Raw genomic sequence first — 21,993 nt, 5'->3', positions numbered from 1 at the left:
ATATTTTTTCTGGCCTCTGTGCTTCAGTGGCTGCGACAAAAAAAACATAATTTTTCAGGAAAGTACACATGCCTAATTTTTCAGGGTTCTGCAACAGTGGCAAAATCGCATCTTTTATGGTCACCGCAGGTGATCAATAAAGTAGACCAAAACTGGGCCCACACTGCAGAATCAGTGTTTTTTGGTTCACTTCACTGTACATTGAATTACCTCTGCCTGACCGTGCACGTGCGCACAAGCACGGTGACTGCTAAACACACCACTACAGAAATATTGCCACCAACAGGACGAACATCCTGGAGGTGACAAGCTCAACTAGTAATTAACGACTATTATTTGCTCACTTGACGGTATCATTCATTAAAGCTCTTTGCGTTTTTTTGCGTTGCAGTAAGCGCCGCGTTTCGTCTTTGCGTGTGAACAGGCTGTAACCTTTACATGTAGACGCTGGACGTTTTAAAGCAGTTTATTACACAGGTTTAGAAATGTAGTGTGATTTCTGCCCTTTACAGCACAAAACGCAGCACTGTGTCAACAATGTATTTTTCAGATACATTTTTGCCCTTGATCCCCCTCTGGCATGCCACTGTCCAGGTCATTGCACCCTTTAAACAACTTTAAAATCATTTTTCTGGCCAGAAATGTCTTTTTTAGCTTTTAAAATTCTCCTTCCCATTGAAGTCTATGGGGTTCGCGACGTTCGCGAACCCCATGTTCTCCGATGTTCTCCGATGTTCGCTACATCCCTAGTAATAAAACACAGAGCCATAATTATTCAAAAAGAACACTGAAGACTGTTGGGTAATAGGGAATTAAAATAGGAGATATGTTTTTTTTTTCATTGAATCATTTTGGCCATCAAAGTATAAGCTCTTGAATTTATGAAAAGGGTGCTGTCTCTAAAAGAATACTAATAACTTGAACACAGCCCATCATCACAGCAATGGATAGAGTGGATACAGTAGTGACACTTACATTTGAGCTCATTGAACTTATCTCTTTACCACTTTAACACCTTCCCCAGCCTTATGCTCCAGTGTCTCTTCCCCATTCCCCCACCCTCACTGCTTAAGGTGGCCATAGACGCACCAATAATATTGTACAAAAAAAATTCTGGTACCCTATTTGGTGCGTGTATGATGGGAAACAAGCCAACCGATATTGGCAGAAGACTTGGATATGGGTTGGCTTATCGATCGGGCTGGCCGGAAAATTTTGATCGGAAGACTTTGAAGGTACCCCAATATCGCCCATTGTTAGTGCTGAATCGTCAGATAAAGGTAGAATTTTATTGTTTCTACATGATTATCTGACAATTCAGATTCAGCTCTACATGTGTGTATTGAAATGAACAATCTTTCTTGGACATCTTTTCCAGGAATGATTGTAATTGTAATGTCTATGGCCACCTTAAGTCCTATTTCTGTAAAAAAAAAATGACTCCCCATATCTCCCGTTTTAGAGCTGGAGCATTCATAATCATTTCGGAAAGCTCAGTACCATGAAGTTTAACGTGTTCTGTAAGTGTAAGAGAACACAATATTATTATTGTTATTCTTATAAATTTACAAGGAGCCAACATATTTTGCAGCATTGTACAGTAGAGGGTGACTACATCAAATATTCTGATAAATTTCCATTATCAGAACCAACCAATGATTTATTTTAACTTTGAGACAGAATTTCCTTCTTTCATACATAACAAGTAAATAAATGCAGTCTGGATGGAATTTGCAGCGTGTGAAAAGACAGTGAAAGACAGATATTGGGCATATAGGGCAGTATATGGCTGTATCTGCATTTTCTCAGCAGCAGAGAAAACACATTATTTGCCATTAGCTTAATGAGATACAGGAAAGACACATTCTATATCTTTTATCTGATTGCTCCTGTCTCTGAAACAAGAAGTTATATCTTGCTTTCCAGTGTATCACTAAAAAGAAAGTAACTTACAGAAGACACCATTATAATAAAAGCACAGAAAAGATTCTCTGATTCATGGCCAATTGACATGTTTCATTATTTACAGAATGGGTGATGATACCCCCTGACCTTCCTAAAAACACTCCTCCATAAATTAACATAAATGCACACAAAATGTTATTTAAGATTACTTACGAGGATTGTATTCTGCCATTTCTATGGCTGTGATTCCTAAAGACCACACATCCACCTAGAAAATAAAAACAAAAAGCAACACCCATTTAGCAAACAAATTATAATCATTGTTACAGATGATAAATATACTACTGACTATCCCTCCTCATCCTGTCTCAGGGTCAATATGGGATGCTAAATGACTAATACATTAGAACCAAGCTACGTTGTATTACTATGAAACATTTCCAGTAGCCGACTTCAACTATACACATTTATGATTTTACATTTTCAAGCGTCTCTACTGGGAGAAAAATCCTCTACAAATTACATTTGGCATGGGTTGGTTATTCCTGTTTTAAGAGAGCATTTTGTCTAATCACTCATGAAAACTGAACTAAATGACAACTATTTTATTAATTATACCTTGCAGTCATAATGTACTCTTCTTATAAAACATGCATGGACTTCAGGTGCCATCCAACAGAGGGTTCCTCCATTACTTGTACTGATGGGCCCTACTGTGGCAAGGCCAAAATCAACTGAAATTGAAAGAAACAAGCATGAATTAACTTTGTACAATGCAGTAATAACATCTATGACAATACAGAAAGGTGTTACAGTTATTACAAATGGAAATGTATTTTTGAAGCAGTATTTTCTTTTGTCTGGTGCTGACACTTGATTTGAACCAGGTGCAAAGAGAGTGTAAAGACTGAGACATATAAAGCTCTGAACATTCTTAATGATTGTATATTGGAACGTTGCTTCAAATGATATTTTTGAATTATGCAAAGGTGCCATTTTTGGGTAGAGATCCATTTTAAAGTTTTATGATGCCTAAGAAAAGCTACGCATTGAGATGAGCAATAAATGTACCCTTTCCCTTTGTGGCACCCATTCTTCCTATAGATAATAAACTTCACTTACTTATTTTCACACGGGCCGTAGAAGTTATTATATTGGCGCTCTTGAGATCATGATGTATCACGTTCAGTTCTTGTAAGTAAGCCAGGCCCTAGAAAGATGAATAAAGCAAACATGAACGTGTACATATTTTTTTTATATTCTAGAATTAATAGGATACAAAGTCGGTGAGCAGAGATTATGAAAAGCAATGAAGGGGTTAATATCTGACTTAACTCTAAAACTTTCCTGCATATGTATGAAATCCAGGTCTCTTCCAAGGATCTATTGGGCGTACTCCTAATTAAGAATCTACTGAGCCACCAGCACACATTGTCATAGCAATCTAGAATAAAAATAAAGTATTTATATTTATAGTGTATATAAATATAAATATTATAGTGTGTATATATATATGTTGCCTAAAATCTATCTATCTGTGTGTAACATTATGTAATCATGTACTATGTAACATAGTAATCAGTAGCAGTAACGGGTCTGAAATAATCAGTGATATATTTATTAACTTTGATGGAGATTTTCTTTTTTAAGAAGTATATCCTTACCCATAGTGCCTCTTCATTTGAAATGCTGGGCCGTAGTTAATAGGCTCCATAAAAGGCAGGGAAGTTGTCGTGGCCAGAAACGCATTGAAGTACGTACAGTTCAGCAAGAATCTCTTCATTATCCTAGATACAGAAATAATGATCATTAAATTAGGTCTTGATAACTATTTAATCCTCGTTGTAAAACATAGAATCCATTACTTTTCCATCAGTGTACCACAGTGCCAACACCACAGATACTAACTTCCCAAACAAACTTGATAGTAGGGATGACCTCACTGGATCAGAACTTGAGGAAACCAAACTTGGATAAAACCAATTCATTTTATTAATCCATGTTAAGAATACAAAATTGTAAGCGGGCAGGGGAACTAGCTTTACACATTTTGTGACTGGAGTCACTTCATCAGAAACTTTTCTATGCCACTCCACGTGTTTACTTGCAATGTGTTGAACTGGGTTATGATATTTTTTGTTATGATTTTGTGTGATTTAAATCCCCTACTGTTAGAGGTGGTTACTTTATAGTATTATTACATAGAGATTAATGAATATAAGTCGCACGTTTGCCTTTTATAAGCTGCAAATATTACAAGCGGTTGATATAGTTAGTTTTGCATTTATTAAATAATTAAACCTCCAGTGAATATTTCACCGGGCTGAGCAGAGCTTGGGGCATTTAAAGAAGTCCATTTCTAATCTTTACAAATTCCATTTTGCATTATGACTATCCTTTATATAAAGGGGGCGACTTGCAAATCATTGTTTACAAAGTCTCTTTTTACTGGAAGTTGATTTGTATGTGTAACACAACAAATTATAATAAATTATAATTATAAATATAAATTGTAATAAATCTCATAATAATTTAAATAGTAAAAAATATACATTACCCTAAGGTCTTTTATTACTTTTATGGCCACTTCTTTCTTTTCCTTAATATGCCATGCCTGAAAGAAAACAGATTTGTGGTGAATTTTGACTTGAATTTGATAAAGTACCTGGGTATAACGACATGGGTCTTTGCAGTCTCAGAAACAAAAAACAAACTCCAAAAGAAAATATGAATCCTTCTCACCAATTTAGTGATACATGACATATGTATGAATATTTATATACTAGATATATAAATATATACAATATATAGAATTACATTGAGATGTTAAGGGCCACAAAAGGTAGGTCATTCCCGCCCCGTACAATCTTAAAATCTCATATCTGACTTTATGGATTACTCCAAATCCTCCTGATCCAACACATTGTTTGAGCTCTATCCAGCCAGTTGGGTCCTAAAAAAAAGTAAAATGCAAAATTTGAAAATAAGACAATATAATGCCAGGTGGTGGGGGGAGAATAGAGGGAGAAGGCTGAAAACAGGGATAATGTAAAAAATGTTTTTGCATACCGGGTATTGTTTGTCAAATCCGTGTTCATTGCAGACCTGGTAAAGGAAAACATTATTTTAGATTAACTCAGTAAATAGACAAAAAGAATAAATATTGCAAGCTTTTCTTTTTAGTTTGTTGCTCATTTAGTTTGTTCACGTTGAGGGCATCCCCATAAGATTCCTCACTTTGTTACTTGTTAAAGGGATACTGTCGTGGAAAAAAATGTTTTTTACAAAATGTATCAGTTAATAGTGCTACTACAGAAGAATCCTGCATTGAAATCCATTTTTCAAAAAAAGAAATGGATTTTTTTATATCTAATTTTAAAATTTGCTATGGGGCTAGACATTTTGACATTTCCCAGCTGCCCTCAGGTCATGTGACTTGTGCTCTGATAAACTTCAGTCACACTTTACTGCTGCACTGCAAGTTGGAGTGATGTCATTACCCCTCCCTCCTACAAGCTGCTGTAATGTAAATAGAGCCTTGTCTGCTGAGCCTGTCAATTGAACAATAGGCAGGTATCAAGATAAGCTCCCACTGACACCACTTCAGAAGGACTGAAATAAGATAAGGTGGCCATAGACTCCAAGATTCGCTCGTTTGGCGACATCGCCAAACGAGCGGATCTTTCCCCGATATGCCACTAAACTGCGTGGCTATATCGGGGGTAATTCGAACGATCGAATTACGATGCGCCAAGCGGCTCCGACGGGTCGGTTGGGTAAAAATCCAACCTTCCCGATCGATTTCGTGGCCAGATATCGATCGGGAAGACCCGTCGGAAGCCCCCATACACGGGCAGATAAGCTGTCAAATCGGTCCAAACGACCGATATCGGCAGCTTTATCTGCCCGTGTATGGCCACCTTAAGTCCTGTGATCACTGCCCCCACTTACGTTTCAAAAATAAATATATATATATATATACACACACACGCACAATTCATTTTGGGCACTGGAAAAAATATTTTATATAGACAGTTTATTATATTTGTTTACACAAAAATTAAACACAGGAGAAACACAGGAGTACACTCCCAGGACTGATGACAGGGAATAGAAAAAAAGGATAAAATAAGGAGGACATACTTGAAAACCAGGAAAACTTACGAGGAAGTCTAGGAAGGGTTAAAATAGCTCATGAGAAAGTAGTTAATGAAAAAAGAAGTATTGTAGGCAGGAAAGGAGCAAGGTCTGTGTGAGGTGGATAGCAGAGGGAACTCACAGCTCCTTTACCTCATCTAGTAACCAGTAAAACTAACTAGGAAGGCAGCAAGGAGAGAAAGCTCCCCCCTCCAAAGGAATGCAGAGAACAAACTTAAGGTGGCCATACACGGGCAGATTTTTTACTTCCAAACGACCAATCTCAGAACGTTCTGATAATATCGGGTAGTTATCGGGTAGTTGATGGTGTACGAACGATCGTCGGACGAACGATCGTCTCAACATTATCGTTCGCAAAATTGATCGGATGAGTTGAAAAATTTTAGTCGTTCAGGAATAAAATCGGCCAGTGAGTGTGAAATACAGACATTTGTCGTAGAACGATCGTTCTTTGCGCATGTCACGATTGTAGCACAAGCCAACAAAAATATACAGAAGGACCAGAACATTCTTTGCTTAAGCTTCATTAATCATATGAAGCTATGTAAAGAAAATAAATTGGTGCTCACTACAGAAATATCATCCTATAACCTCATATGTGATAGTTTATTTATAAATTCATATGTCTGCATGGGGCATGGAAGGAGAAACTGACTATATCCTACAGACAATGACACAATGCTAGCACCACTCCTGTCTGATGAGGTGAAAACACTGCTACAAGTGTGAAAGTGCAGGGTATACAGTCTGTGTCTGATTGTTAAAAATGCATTTACAACTTTAATCTCAGGTAATCTCTTTATAGATACTGATTTTATCAGATACACAAAAACCAGACAGGTGCTAGACAACAATATCAACCAATACACAACTACACAAAGCAGTCACAGCAGCCAGACAGATGGTGGGCTAGACAAGAGGGGCCGCCACTTGTACAGCACAGACATAAAAACATTATAAACATTATAAACCACATAAAAATCTCTATATGTATTAAAAGCCATATGTATGCAACAGGTAATAGAAATAAAAGCAAGACCAATACTTTTTTTTAAAAAAAAAATATTTATTTAAGCTGCACATGCAGCAAGCAACGTGCTATAGCATATTATGTTCATACACTATGCAGCAATTTTTTATAGCATTCAACACTATTAAAAGAATAAAAGATTGGTTGCATTTGAAACACATGCAAAACATTATGTGATAAACATACTTGGGGAAAAAAATGCACAAGATTTTTACAGCAAATTATTCATCAGCATAAGAAACTTTTTTGCATATGTTCTCAAGTGTTGTTTCTAATGAATTTACAGATTTTTTAATGTTTGCCAAGATTTGCTTGCATTTTTCAATATCCCCTAAGATATTTTGTTCTTTTTTTAGATCAGAGTTCTTGGTTGCTGCTGCAATGGAAAACTCTTCTGAAATTTGAACATCTGGCTGTCCCTCTGTATAAAGATACAGTAGTTTTTGTGGTGCAATGTATTCTTCTGTGAAATAAAGTGGAAAATTGTTTTAATATTTTTTTTCTTTTTTTTTTTTAACAGTGGTGGCTGCTTAGAACTATAATGTGTAACCTACCTGTACTGGTTAATAGAATGCATGGGCTGCTAGGAGATGTGTCACTCAACTCTTCCACTGGATTTTCTGTTGCATCAGAGGTTGCATCAGAGGTTGCATAGGTTTTGGACTGCTCAAGTGGATCAATGGTCACAGTGTCATCCGAGTCATTATTCTCCTCCCTGTCATCCTTCTCACAATCCTCTGACTCTGGTGGATCAGGCTTGCCCACAGAAGAAGAGGCACTTCCTCTAGAATATTTTCTGGTCCAAAGCAACTTTTTACGCTTTTGTTCTGTAAAAAAAAAAAGGGTAAATAACACGTTTTAGAAACTTAGAACTTCGATATAGTGAAGTACAAAAAATACTCACTTTTTTTAATTATCCTTCTAATGCTTAGAAGTTGTTCTCGCTCTCTCAACTTCAAATCTGACCATCTTTTACGAAGCTAGTCTTTTGATCTGGTTACTCCAAACTTCTTGTGAAGCCCTTGGATGACTATGTCCAAGATATTATTTTTCCTTGTATTCGGCCTTGAATACTCTGCCTCTTTGCAGTCATAATCTTTTTTTTCCAGGATGGACACCATGTACACCATCTCCTGTTTGGACATAGCAGTAGCCTTTCTCCTTGCACTGTCTTCCTCAGCAGTAAACTTTCTCCTTGCACTGCCTTCCTCCTTTCTCCTTGCACTGTCTTCCTCAGCAGTAAACTTTCTCCTTCCACTGTCTTCCTCATAGGTAGGCTTTCTTGTGCTACTGTGTTCCTCCATGGCTTCTCCACTGTGCTGCTGCATCAGAGGAACCTGTGTGATGTCACAACCGGAAGTAGGAGGAGCCAGTGAAAGCTACGATAAATACGTTCGTTCGTTCGTTTGTTGCGCAGTTTGCGGGACCGAACGAGCTGATCTAGATCGTAGAATTTCCCTTCGTCTTTCTACGAATTTTCTTGCTGCTGTCTACTAACATAATTTGGTAAGTATGCCTTTTATGACATAGTCAATGCAGTTACCTGTACACCAGTAGTTAATACGTTCGTGCGTTTGTTTGTTTATTCCGCAGTTTGCGGGACCGAATGAGCTGATCTAGATCGTAGAATTATCCCTTCGTCTTGCTACGAATTTTCTTGCTGCTGTCTACTAACATAATTTGGTAAGTATGCCTTTTATGACATAGTCAATGCAGTTACCTGTACACCAGTAGTTAATACGTTCGTTCGTTTGTTTGTTCCGCAGTTTGCGGGACCGAACGAGCTGATCTAGATCGTAGAATTATCCCTTCGTCTTGCTACGAATTTTCTTGCTGCTGTCTACTAACATAATTTTGTAAGTATGCCTTTTATGACATAGTCAATGCAATTACCTGTACACCAGTAGTTATTACTATTAATCATTGTTTTGATTGTTTCTTCAGCTACATTATCAACATGCCAGCAGAAAAATTTACCAACCCAGAATTCCTGAGAGAATTTATTGAATTGTACCGGGCCCTTCCTTGTCTCTGGAAAGTGAAATCGGGAGATTACATGAATAAAATGAAACGAGAAAAGGCATATGAAGAATTGGCAAACCTTTGCAAATCAGTGTGCCCCAAAGCTGATGTTCAATTTGTGAAGACGAGAATTTCCAATATAAGGACTGTTTTTAAAAAAGAATTAAACAAAGTGCAAGCTTCCAAAAAATCAGGTGCCTCAGCTGATGACTTGTATGTTCCGAAACTATGGTACTATGATCTGCTACTGTTTACAGTGGATCAGGAGGTGGCAAGGGACTCCAGGTCCAACTTTTCAAGTCATTTTGAATCCGAACTGACTCAGGCAAGCCAATCAGAGGATGTAACAGCCGTACAAGCGCATGACATCACAGCTGAACAAGTACTTGAAGAACAAGGGGACCACACAGAACATATGTCCCAGGTAAGTTCATAAAAAACACAATGTATACATTTTAAAGATTATGTTTACTTTATTTTAAAATGAATGCTGACACAATTTAGGTACACATTAACTGCTGAAGCATAAAACCATAGCTGATTGCATTTTTAAACCATAGCTGATTGCCAATCTACTGCGCCAGTGCCATTGAAGAAATCAACATATTTCTCTCTGCTTAATTTGGCCTCAATAGTAGCATTTCGTGATGTAGCAGCTTGCAGTTCCAAAAGTCCATTTGGCTCACTTCGCCACTCGGCTGATATAACAGTTTGTTGATCGATGTCCTCTCTGTCCACCATATTTCCTGGCATGTAGGAAGCACTGCTTGTGCAGCGTAGAAAGTTATGTAGCACACAGCAGGCCAAAACAACACTATCAATTTTTATTGGGGATAGATTTATGGCGGAATGGAAAATGCGAAATCGATTAGCTAGTATGCCAAAAGCATTTTCTACAACCCTTCTAGCTCGAGAAAGTCGATAATTGTAAATTCTTCTTTCACGTGACAAATTTTTTTGTGGGAAAGGCTTTAAAACATGTTTATGTAATGCAAAAGCTTCATCTGCAACAAAAACATAATTCATCCCTTCTCTTGAATCAGAATTTGATGGTAGGTGTAATTGGTCATTTTTGAGCTGCTGATAAAAAAAGGTTTGTTCCATGGCTCCACCATCTGACACTCTTCCATTTTTCCCCACATCAACCATTAAAAATTCATATTTGGCATTAACTATTGCCAAAAGCACAATGCTGAAATACCCCTTGTAGTTAAAATAATAGGAGCCAGAACTGGAGGGAGGCTGGATCCTCACATGCTTTCCATCAATTGCTCCAAGACAGTTTGGAAAATTCCAGTAATCTTCAAATTGTTTAGCTACTGCTTTCCACTCCACTTCAGTTGAGGGGAACTGCAACAAAAAAAGGGTAAAAAATTATATTCATTGTAATTGATATGTTACATTTCTCACACTTTTTTATTTTCACAGGCATCACAACACACTAGCAGTACTAGTGCTTCCAGCCTTCCAAACACAGAAGGACAAGAAGAAAGAATGTCACAAAAAATGCCAAAGGGCAGGAAAAGAAAAAATAAAGTAAATTATGAAGAATCAACACAGAAATTAATAAACGAAGCTGCTGCTCTTCTTCACAAGCCATCAGATGAGTTTGATGCATTTGGATTCGCGACTGCTTCCAAACTGAGAAGAATGGATGAAGAACAGAGGCTGTTTGCAGAATCAATTATAACTGAAGCCCTGCAAAGAGGCCTAAGAAAAAAACTAAATGACACAACTAGATGCATGGATAATCCATATGAAAGCACTAATAACTCAAACTGGTTTCCTCCACATCAATTTCCTCAGCACATACACAGAATGTCCACACCAAATTCTGTTGTAACATATGACCAACAAACGGCATGGCCATCGATGGTATCTCCTATACCAACAAACAATGGATTTAACAATAATGTTTCTATTTCAGAACAGGAACAACCGCAATATTCTCATCTATAAACCTGTGCACAATTGGATGTTTTTGCTCTTTTTTGTAATATAGTTTATATATTGTTAAATTATAATTCCAGTTATATAGTTTGTATGTATTATTGGTACACCCTGTGCATACTTTATGCAAAATGAATGCACTTTTTTATTACACTTCTGTTTATATTTTATTTATGTTTCATTTCAATAAATGTTAAACTTTACAATACTCTGTCTGTCCAATGATGGCTGTGGGAGGTGAACCTGGCAGGGCTTTAATCTGAAAGTTTGTAAACTAAACAATTAGAGATTTTACCTTTAAATATTCTGCATTCAGTGCTTCCACTATGGCATTGCAGGTTTCTGGAATGATACGCCCCAAAGCCTGTGCAGAAATTCCCGCTGAGAATTTTAAATCTTCAAATGACCTTCCTGTTGCAAGATATCGTAGTGTTGCAATTAATCTCTGCTCTGCAGGTATAGCTTGCCTCATGCATGTGTCTTGTTTAGAAATCCGTGGTGCTACTGCTTGTAGAAGAGTGTTAAAACTGCTGTCTGACATCCGTAGGTAGTTTTTGAAATCATCAGGGTTTCTTTCTCTCAGCTCTTTCAATAGACCCATGTGTGAATACTGCTCACGCTTCATAAGCCATCGTTTGCTCCACAATGATCTCTTTTTTTTTTCTTTTGTACTGATGTTAATAAAACTATAGCAAGTGCAGCTCTTTGCTTTGAATCCATAAACGAAGCCATTCCACAGATCGTTTGTTGATCAACGTTCGTCCGTACACGAAGGAACTTTCGGCAAACGAACATCCACCGATGACTAATGTTTTACATCACTTCCTGTATGCTGTACATCCTGCTTCCGCCACAAGTTTATATCGCATCGTACGTTGATGTATAATCGTTGTTTTCTTTTGTCAAACGATACGATTATATCTGTTCATATAATCGTTCCCCGTGGATGGCATATCTCATGGTAAAACGATCGTCCGACGATCGTTTAACGATACGGTCGTTCATCGCAGAACGATAAAAGTTTGCCCATGTATGGCCACCTTTACAGAACGGCAGGAGCTTTGATAGTGTCTGTGGGAGGAGGGGCTGCTAGTGCTGCTGTAGAGCAGGACGTAGGACAGTGAAAGTAATTGCTTCCCTGCAAACCATGTGACCTCTCTCCTCCAAACATCACACGCATGGGCAGAGAGGGGAGGGGGAGTGTACAGCTAGATTCTCATGTCGTAGTGCGACTTGGCTTTTCATTACAGAGTGGCTGCCTCCAAGCACACAGGTAATGCTGTGCCTGCTGTTAGAGCAGCACAGGATGGATGTGTAATGAGCAGAAATGGAAGCCCCCATGACAAAATACAAACTAAAATAACTTATGCATGGATTTGTGGATTAACATTTTATTTGCCAGACAGTGTTTATGGATGTGTGTTTTTTATAAAAATGCAAAAAAAAAAAAAAAGTTTAAAATTACGACAGATTCCCTTTAAGTAGTTTCTAATTTATATTTAATATAGCAAAGAGACCTTGTGCCCAAACAGTGTTGTTAATGGTGGACATATTACAAAGATTTTTATTCTTATGTAAATGGGTTATGGTTTGTCCTAATAGAACTAATGTGTGTGAGACTTTTAGGGGGTTATTTACTAAAACTCGAATTTCTCATATCTGTATTAAACTAAGCTTGACTAAACTTCCATCCACAATTTTATCTTATTTATCAATAAAATAACTTGAAACAGTCAGGTTGGGGAAAAAATTGCTAAAATCGGGGAACAACCCAAATAGTACAAATAATATGGATTTGAATCCTGAATTGCTTAATTTTTTCAGGTTATTGCCCAAAAACAGGTTTGAAATGGTGAGCGTTTTTTTCTCCTCTAAGCAATAAACATTTTTGCCCAAAAACCCTCGGGCAGAAAAAAAAATTGTGTTTAGTAAATAACCCCCCTTAAACTTTGGGTAATGTATTCCAGAGCTGCAAAGAAAAAAAATGACCCATTTGTGGTATAAAGGGTTAACATGCCTACGTGCCGACCCTTGTAGGCCTCTGTACTTGTTTTCCCGTACGACCCTGTACTGTCTCTTCTTAGACAACCTTGCATAAGTATCATCATGTACTAAAAACAATATTATCAGCTTGCCTCAGACAAAATATCTTAGCTAACGCGCATGCACATATTTGTCTCTTTTCTATCTTGTCCATCCTGAAGGATATACCTATTACAGACATATACTATGCTAACAACTATGCTGATACGTCACTATATTGGGACGTCTTTACTTATAACCTATATAAGCCTATGTTTGACCTTCAATAAACGGAACTTGTTATTCTGATCCACTCGTTGGTGTTTCTTTGTGCAAGTTCCCCCGGATCCGGAATGCTAGGCATTGTTGGTCAGACGAAATCCAAAGGTTCCAGTAGCAGTCGGTTCGTTGTCCCCTTCAGTCTGGTGTCAGAAGCTGGAAATAGCAAGCGGCACGGACAGGTAAGAAAACATCTGTCTTATAGACGATATTTTTCTTGCCATCCGTATATGCTTAATGCTGTATTCTTAAGCTTAAAGGGGAGACAAAAGAAATCCCTGACGAGGGATTCAAGTTAGATAAAGGAAATCCCTGACGGGGGATTCCAAAGGAGTTTTAGGTAAACTCCCGGTTTCACGAGTTTTAGGATCCCGGTTCATATATTATTACTCCTGGAACGGATTTCTGCTGTAACGTCACTGCCTTGTATTCAACTGCATGTTGTCTGTGTCTGTCTTTTACTGTTTGTATGTTATGACAATGTTTAAAGGTTAAAGCATATTTTTTGTTGTGTATAATTACATGTAAAACGATCGCTATATTAAGGAATACCTCTGTGAGTTGACAAGGTTTTGTCGGGACCCTCGATCCCAAGACAGCCCGTAAATTGTCTTGATTTATTGCGATCGCTTTACTCTATTTCTTTTTGACGTCTTGCTTGTGCTCAGTAGTAGTATTTGAGTTTAGAAACCACACGTTCCCTATAAATCACTATTAGTGCACATGAGCTCTGCCATTCAGAGACAGGCTGTATTTTTTTTTTTTTTAAACTTGTTTTTTATTGTAAATGACAAAGTATAATCACAACAAATATTCATACATGTTTCCATAAAGCGGAGAGCAGAGCAATTGTGATTACGATCATATAGCAGTTCAATAACATTTTAATAACATTTTAAACATTCAGCTCAATTATGGTTTATAGCAGTGGGGGGGTAGGACCTGTGAGGATTAATTCAGATAGGAGGTCAATAGTCTGTTAGTTTGATGACTTCTGGGAGGCGCGGTATCAGGTCTTGATGGTTCTTGTTGTAAAGTTGCTAGATATTGGGATGATTCCATGATCAAAAGATGATCCTTGAGAACTTCCATCTCATACCATGACGTATGTCTAAAGGTGTAGATTGTGAGGCATTTGATGTGTTGTGGGAGGTGTGCTATGTAGGTAGACCAGGTGTTGAAGAATTTTAATGTGTTGTGTTCTTTCCTGGTTATGGTTTCCAGCCAGTCCATATGGAAAATATGGTGTCGTTTTCGTTTCACCAACGTCCTTGAGGGAGGGTCAGTGTGTAGCCATTGTTGCAGTATCATTTTCCTGGCAGCTGCTGCCAATCTGCCCATGAGGTGTTTTTCAGTTTTCGTGATTTGTGGAAATGAATTAAGTGTACTGAACAGAGCCCATGCTATGTGTATTTGGAGGGGTTTCCCTATTATCTGTGCACCATATGAAATGACTTCTTTCCAAAAAGATTGCATTAAGGGACAAGACCACATGGTATGTATCAGATTTGCTTCAGGGGCGTGGCATTTTAAACACATAGCTGAGGAGAGGTTACCCATTTTAAATCTTCTGAGTGGAGTAAGATATGAGTTGTGGAGAATTTGCAATGACATTTCCTGATACCTGCTTGCCGGAAGTAATGTCATAATTTTAGTGTGCTGTTTCAAAATGTCAGATTCTGTGGTATTAGGTATCTCCTTAATCCATTTGAAAGTAGGTTTATCATCATTATCTATGTCTAGAAGTGGTTTAATGGTTTGATAAATGTGTGAAGTTGTGAGTTGCCTACTTTTGTTCTTCCATAGTCGGTTTAATACGTTATTTTTGTCATTATTTGTTAGAAGTTTGATTGTAGTGTTCGCGAAGTGAATGATCTGCAGACTTAGGTATAAGTGGGTGTGTGTAAATGGAAATTTTTCTACCAGCTTGTCTAAAGAGAGTACTGAGTTGTTACTATCTAATATGTCGTGTATGTTCCGTAGGCCGCTAATACTCCAGTCATATAGTATTGGATTCCGCATACCCGGTGGGAAATCTTTATTATCTAACCACGATAAGTAAGGAGAGGTATATCGTGATAGATTCTGGGCTTTCCTGACTGAGTGCCATGCGTTATACGTGTCTAAGAATAATGGATTATGTCTAATATGTGTTGGAATGTGTTGTATAGGTGTATGCAATAGATAGTTGAGAGAGTGGTTATCAGTTCGATATTGGTCTAGAGAGAGTGTAGTGTATAAATCTCTATTTAGAATCCAGTCTCCTGCATATTGAAGAAGGGCTGCTTCGTTGTAGACCTTAAAGTTAGGAAAATTGAGTCCACCTAGGGTTTTAGGTTGTTGCAGTTTAAAAAGGCTAATGCGTGGGCGTTTTTTATTCCATATGAAAGTTCTCAATATTTGATTTAATCGTTTTAGATCGGTAGGTGTAATGCAGTATGGCAGCATCTGTATTGGATATAAAAGTTTGGGAAATAAAATCATTTTAACGAAATGTATTCTGCCTAGAAAGGAAAGATTAATGTGTTTCCATTGCAGCGTTTCTTGTTGTATAGTGTCAATTATTTTCCTAATGTTTAAGGAATATAGATCTTTATGGTGTGAGGGAATGTGGATTCCTAAGTATTTAATGCTTTGTTTAGTTTTTTTGAAAGGGAAGTATGGAAGCCAATCCGTGTTTACTGTATGGTATAGTTGGAGAGCTTCTGATTTGTCTAAATTGATTTTAAATCCTGCTATTTTGCCAAATCTATGAATGATCTGTAAGAGAGTGGGTATTTCCATTTTCGGCTGATTGATAAAAAGCAGGATATCGTCAGCAAAAGCTGTCACTTTAAGATTAGTTTGGCCTATTTGTATCCCCTCTAGTTGTTGGCATTTCAATATATGTCGTAACAGCGGGTCAATTGCTATATTGAAGAAAAGAGGCGATAATGGACAGCCTTGGCGTGTACCTCTACTAATTACAAATCTATCCGAATTAGCGTAATTTACCGTTATAAATGTGGTGGGCGAGTGGTATAATGTTTTATATAGATTGAAGGTCTGAATGCCGAAATGTTGAAATTTAAGCAATCTACGTAAATGCGCATGTGATATCCTATCGAAAGCCTTGTCTGCGTCTAGGTTCATTAACATTCCGTGTTTTCTTTTTTCCAGGTTACTATGATAGACTGCTGTTATGATTTTCCTAAGCGCCTGAACTGAATGACGGTGTTTAATGAATCCAACTTGGTGTTCGGTAAGTATTGAGGGAAGGATTTGTTGTAATCTATCTGCCATTATTTTAGTCAGTATTTTAAGGTCTTGGTTAAGTAATGATATTGGTCTGTATGAAGTGGGGTCTGTTAAGTCTCTACCTTCTTTGGGAATCAATATTATTCTAGCTACGTTAGCTTCATGCCATAGAGGTGTGCCTTGTAGGGTATCATTGTAGAGCTTAGACAAAATAGGTGTTATATCAGGTGAGAGATGTTTGTAAAATTCCGCCGAAAGGCCATCCGGTCCCGGTGTTTTCCCATTTTTTAATTGTGCAATCGTGTGTTATATTTCTTTTTCTGTTATAGGTGCATCCAAGATCTTACGGTCTTGGACTGTCAATTTATGGAGACCTGCTTCCTGTAGAAATTTTACGCCATCTTGTGGGTCATCAGGGGATGATTCGTAAAATTTCCGAAAGTGTTCGGCCATTATGTCTCTAATATGCTTGGTATCATGTGTCCATCCATTTGATGTTTTTAGTTTCTGTATATATGTGTTGCGAATCCTTTTTTTAGCTATTTGTGCCAGTAATTTCCCTGATTTGTTACCATATCTGTAGAATTTGTTTGTAGTGTGACTAATTGATTTGTGTGCCTTTTCAGTTAATAAAATATCAAAAAGTTCTTTCGTTTCTTTGTATTTATTTTTGTCGTCTAGGGTATTCGTTCTTTTAAAAGTTGTATAGTGTTTGGTTAATTGTTTTTGTAATAAGTTATATTTCTCGTTGTAGTATTTTCTCTGTCTGATTAAGTATGAGATAACCTGTCCTCTCAGTACTGGTTTAGCCGCCGCCCATAATAGTTGTGGGTTATCCCAGTGATCAATATTGTCATCTATGTAATTAGCCCAACTTGTTTTCAAAAAGGTTTGGAAGTCTTCACTAGTGCACAGATATGCCGGGAATCTCCAGTTATAGGAATTGGGCTGGGGCGTGGGCAGCTTTAAAGTAATTGAGATTAGCGCATGGTCTGAGATGTCTATATTGTTGATGTCAGCTGATAATAACGTTGGTAGAAGCGTTTGTGATAGGAATAAGTAATCTATTCTGGAGTGCGTGCCATGGACTCCAGAGTAGAACGTATAATCTTTAGTTGTGGGGAATGTATGTCTGTATGTGTCACATAGTTGCAGAGTGTTACATGTTATGTGTACAGGTTTTGCTCTGTTGTGTGAATGCGCAGTAGGCTTGCCTGATTTGTCCATGAAATCATCCCAAACAGCATTGAAGTCTCCACCCAATACGAGATTTGCGGCCTCCCAGGAAGTTATTTTCTGCAACACATCTGCAAAAAAAGATTTGTTATCATCATTAGGCGCATAAACATTCACTATTGTGTATTTGGTACCAGAAATGTCTACATCTAGTATTAGGTATCGGCCATTCGTATCTTTGGAAGTTCGCAAAATAGTACATTGTAGGTTTTTGTTAATTAGTATCGCTACCCCTCTGGATTTGGTTTTATAAGAAGCATCTACTGTAGTCTGTATCCATTTATCATTTAATGTTCGGGTATCTGTTCGTTCCCAATGGGTTTCCTGTAAGAGTACTATTTGGGCTTTTTCTCTTTGCAGTTTATCCAGTACCTTACGTCTTTTAATTGGAGAGTTTAGACCTCCCACATTCCACGAGGCTATTTTAAATTGTTCTATAGGTGTGTTTGAAGGGGCCTTGGAACCTGTCATATGTGTGGGTTGCATAGTCTAACCTATTCCCTTTCGGAAATGGTCAATTTGTAAGATATGTGTATGTATTGGGAGCGGTCTGTCCCAGCGAGCAAACGAGTCCCTGGACTATAGGTCATGTAGGTTTGTTTCATAACCTGAATCGAATCGAGCTGATATAAACAATAACTATTTAACTTGTAAAACAACATATTGGTCAAAAAAGAAAAAAGAAGAGTAAGAAAGTTTAGTAACATAAACAGTTCACATCTTGCCCTTTATGATATGGTCTGTCCGTAACATGTCACTCATGTTGAGGAGGTTGATTGTAGGGATAAAAGAAATACAATTCTCCGAGCGTCTTTCTGTGAGTCAATTACGTTTCAATTTGGAGTACGGGTTACCCTTCACTGTGGTATACTCACAAAAAAAAAAGAAGTAAAGAAAAACATTATCCCAGTCGTTAAATTAAGCAGGATTGGCGTCACTTGTTTTCCCATCATAATATTCCTTAGCAAGTTTTGGATTCTCAAAGAATAGTGGTTTTCCATTGTCTTTGTCTATGATTTTGAGTCTTGCTGGAAATAAAAGGGAGAACCTGTAGCCAGAATTGAAAAGGGTTGTGCAGATCGGTGAGAACTCCTTCCTTTTTGAAGCGACAGAAGCAGAGAAGTCTTGAAATATTAACAAGCGGTTGTTGTCATACAATATATTTTTCATTTTCCTATAGGCTGAGAGAATGTTAATTTTATCTGTGTAATTGAGGAGTTTGAATATGACTTGTCTCGGTTTTTTGGTTTCCGTTGGTAATGGGGGGCCGATTCTGTGGAAACGTTCGATCAAGAAGTGAGATTGATCTTCTTCCATTTTTAGTAGATTTGGAAGGGTGGAATGTAGAAATGTTTCTAACTCAGTTCCTTTAATTGATTCCGGAATGCCAATTACACGGAGATTGTTTCTCCTGCTCCTGTTTTCCAGGTCGTCCACTTTTTCGGCCAGGATTGTGATTTCTTTTTGCTGTGTGTCAACTAACTGTTGTGTTTTCTCCAATTCATCCTCCAATGTACCAATTCTCTGTTCAGCATCCGTTATTCTCTGATTTTGGTTGAAGCACTTCTGACACAGATTCTTTGATAGTGTCCAATCTTTGATCCAGCCACGGGCCTAGTATTTTCATTAGGTCTTCTGCTTGGTTTGGTTCCGTTTCCGAATCAGTTGGGTCGGCTTCTGGGGTAGCTTTTTTAGCTTTTGATTTTGTTTGCTTCTGTGATTTTGTGGTGGTGTGACCGAGGTATTTATCCACGGTTGGTTCAGGTTCTGAGTCCGTTGGGTCAGCTTCTTGGACTGCCTTTTTAATTTTTGGTTTTGTTTGTTTCTGAGATTTTGTAGCTGATTGACCCAGGTATTTGTCCATGGTTCGTAGTAGATAATCATGTAATAGAGATTTGTGTATAAAGCTTCTGTATGTGTTCAAATAGTGGAAGAGTGGAAAGAGTTCTCTTTAGTAGTACAGTGTAGTGAAAGTATCTCCTCCTTATGGGCAATTTGGGAGCGATTAGTCCATCATGGGTTCATGCAGTGGGGCATTGTAATCCTGTGTTATAGCTTGAGATTGTTTCTCATGTGTCCTCTTATAGAGGAATGAAGTGTGAAGCAAGGTTGTTTCGGCTTATACAAAAGGGTACAGGGGTGTTTGTAAGCCGGTGAGTAGTCGTCTTAGAGATTGGATTTGTTGGAGTGATCTTCAGTGGATAGTGTGAGGTATTACAGCACACTGTAATGTCTCCAATTGAGAGGGTTTAGCCAATTTCCAAATTATTGCTCATAGGGTCCACCAATTTGTGGATGGTATAGTTCACTCCTCCAGCAATTGTAAAGCAAAAGCAGGTTTATAGCGTGGTGGTGGATGGCTGTTCTGGGGTATGGCATGAATATAATAGACGCCACGTGTGGGCCTTGCAGTTCTGGCCTCTAGTGTCAATGACGTGGCGTGTTATATCTGGGGTGCCTTCCCGTAACCGTAGCGTATAGCGGCTTATGAGGGTCGAGGTTCGGGTGTGTTCAATTCACCAACCTCATCCCTATTGTGCCCAATAAAGCAAAACTGCGTTCTGGTTCGGGTCCGCACTTCCGGGTAAGGGGTTAGGTTCCCTTTGTTGCAAAGATGGCCCGAGTAACTGAAGTTGGGACTTAGCGATCCCCTTTAAGTAGCTGTGGGAGAGATGTGGCATAGATATTAGCGATGCCTCAGGTGTGGCCTGCACTTCCGGCTCCCAGCAGCAGGATGGGTAGCAGAGTAAGTGTCTTCCCGCAATCGGAGTGCACGGCAGCTTGTGGGAGGGTAAGGGTCGGGTGATGTACACTCACCGATCACTCTGCAGATCTCTCCTCACTTGTGTAGCTGCGCTCCGGTTCGGGTCGGCACTTCCGGTTTCGGCTCTGCACTTCCGGTGGCTTGAAAATGGCACAAAGTCCCTTGTTTTCAGGTGCTTTAGGTTTTAGGACTGAAATAGTTCCGCTGGCGGTATAATCGAGTGAGTCCCTCACTGGCAGCCGGATCTGGAGGGTGTGCAAGACGGTCGGTTCAGGCCCGTAACACAGGGACGTGGACTTCAGGGGTAAGCACTTGAGGGATGAGCCAAATAGATTAGATTATTATTTCCCCTCACTATCCTTATGTTGGGAAGCCTATTTTTCCAGCGATCTGCAATCTAGAGAGCTGTGATGGCTGTAGATTTTGATCCCAACGAAGGAGCTCCTCTAAAATGCGGCCATCTTTGGGTCCGCCCCCCGGAAGTCTCCAGGCTGTATTTTTTTAGTATTTCTGAAATCTAGGATATAAGTTGTAATAACCACTTATATAGTTGTTTTTTAAAATAAGTAGTCTTCCTTAGGAACTCTGCGAGTTGCATGTAACACTACATACATTTAATTTTAGTATTTCTATCCGCCCTCTCTTCTTTTCTCACTAAGAAACTCACTACTTATTTGGTGCAAGCAAACAGCGTGTTTTATTTCAATATGGGTGCGAAAAATTCAAAGAAATTGCCACCACCCATTAATGGTGAAACTTGTAAAGAATATGTGTATAGATGCAGTCCCACAGGAGGGTTTTATGTTGATCCCTGGGTTGATAAAATAGCAGGATGGGGAGAAGCTTTTTCTATACTGAACATCTTGTGTCAGTATGGTTCTTCTGGTGTACACCCATAATCTAATTAAGACGGGAATAGATATCTTCAGGACTGTTTGTGTCCTTATCAATTTTGATGCCCATAGTGAGGCTGTAGGTTCTGACTGCTCATCAGCCGATACAAAGGACACAGGTCGACCAATAGAGGACGGGACGGAGACTGATCACCTCCGGGACACGGGAAGACCTATTTTTATAGTTTCTTACTCGTGTCAAACCTGCTATTATTGTTCATACCTGTTGTCTAAATCGACTCCTGGCAGCCAGCAACAACAGGTATTTTCTTGCCTGCAGCTCATTATTGAACCTGTATAGAGCTATCTATTACCCGGTTTGTGTTTTATGTTTTGTGATATTCTCTTTCTGAGAGAGTAGAATTAGATGATTAATGCGTGTGCTATCCGGACGTTGATAGGACGCGGATACAACTCTGTCTATCTTAATGATAAGGGTCATTGTAGAGACCGCTGAAGCGTGGTTCAAAGTTGCTAAATGCTTACACAAAGAATTT

At 38.5% G+C, this 21,993-nt stretch overlaps 2 protein-coding genes and 2 long non-coding RNA genes across 5 annotated transcripts; 1 reads left to right on the top strand and 3 right to left on the bottom strand.

Moving 5' to 3' along the window:
• Positions 1 to 1,373: 1,373 nt before the first annotated feature.
• On the bottom strand, positions 1,374 to 5,208 carry LOC121395430. Of its 2 annotated transcripts, XR_005962478.1 has the most exons (6): positions 4,975 to 5,208; positions 4,463 to 4,858; positions 3,570 to 3,692; positions 3,028 to 3,115; positions 2,524 to 2,639; positions 1,374 to 2,173 (listed from the first exon to the last, which is right to left on the bottom strand). It is a non-coding gene; the product is annotated as an uncharacterized LOC121395430 (long non-coding RNA). The 2 variants fall into 2 exon arrangements; XR_005962477.1 differs by having other exon boundaries at positions 4,463 to 5,000.
• Positions 5,209 to 7,448: 2,240 nt separating this feature from the next.
• On the bottom strand, positions 7,449 to 8,300 carry LOC121395429. The gene is made up of 3 exons (XR_005962476.1): positions 7,998 to 8,300; positions 7,648 to 7,920; positions 7,449 to 7,556 (listed from the first exon to the last, which is right to left on the bottom strand). It is a non-coding gene; the product is annotated as an uncharacterized LOC121395429 (long non-coding RNA).
• Positions 8,301 to 9,050: 750 nt separating this feature from the next.
• On the top strand, positions 9,051 to 11,201 carry LOC121395428. Its single transcript, XM_041568962.1, has 2 exons — positions 9,051 to 9,539; positions 10,544 to 11,201. Exons 1-2 carry the CDS (start codon positions 9,051 to 9,053, stop codon positions 11,072 to 11,074), a joined length of 1,020 nt encoding a protein of 339 aa, XP_041424896.1. The 3' UTR covers positions 11,075 to 11,201.
• On the bottom strand, positions 9,631 to 12,064 carry LOC121395427 (putative nuclease HARBI1). Its single transcript, XM_041568961.1, has 2 exons — positions 11,361 to 12,064; positions 9,631 to 10,465 (listed from the first exon to the last, which is right to left on the bottom strand). The coding sequence occupies exons 1-2, from the start codon at positions 11,688 to 11,690 to the stop codon at positions 9,665 to 9,667; spliced, it is 1,131 nt and encodes a 376-aa protein (XP_041424895.1). The 5' UTR covers positions 11,691 to 12,064; the 3' UTR covers positions 9,631 to 9,664.
• Between the last annotated feature and the right edge of the window lie 9,929 nt (positions 12,065 to 21,993).

The sequence above is a fragment of the Xenopus laevis genome, chromosome 7L (assembly GCF_017654675.1).
Source record: "Xenopus laevis strain J_2021 chromosome 7L, Xenopus_laevis_v10.1, whole genome shotgun sequence".
In the NCBI taxonomy this organism is placed as follows: Eukaryota; Metazoa; Chordata; class Amphibia; order Anura; family Pipidae; genus Xenopus; species Xenopus laevis.
The sequence above is the reverse complement of the archived record's forward strand: the minus strand, read 5'-3'. Positions and strand labels throughout refer to the sequence as shown.

What these genes read in the sequence shown, in the direction of transcription:
- LOC121395427 (XM_041568961.1), bottom strand. Translation starts at nt 11,690, where the DNA reads ATGAAGCGTGAGCAGTATTCACACATGGGTCTATTGAAAGAGCTGAGA. An exon ending in TGAATGCAGAATATTTAAAG is followed by an intron (nt 10,466 to 11,360) that starts GTAAAATCTCTA and finishes TTTTTGTTGCAG; the next exon opens with TTCCCCTCAACTGAAGTGGA.
- LOC121395428 (XM_041568962.1), top strand. Translation starts at nt 9,051, where the DNA reads ATGCCAGCAGAAAAATTTACCAACCCAGAATTCCTGAGAGAATTTATT. An exon ending in ACACAGAACATATGTCCCAG is followed by an intron (nt 9,540 to 10,543) that starts GTAAGTTCATAA and finishes TTATTTTCACAG; the next exon opens with GCATCACAACACACTAGCAG.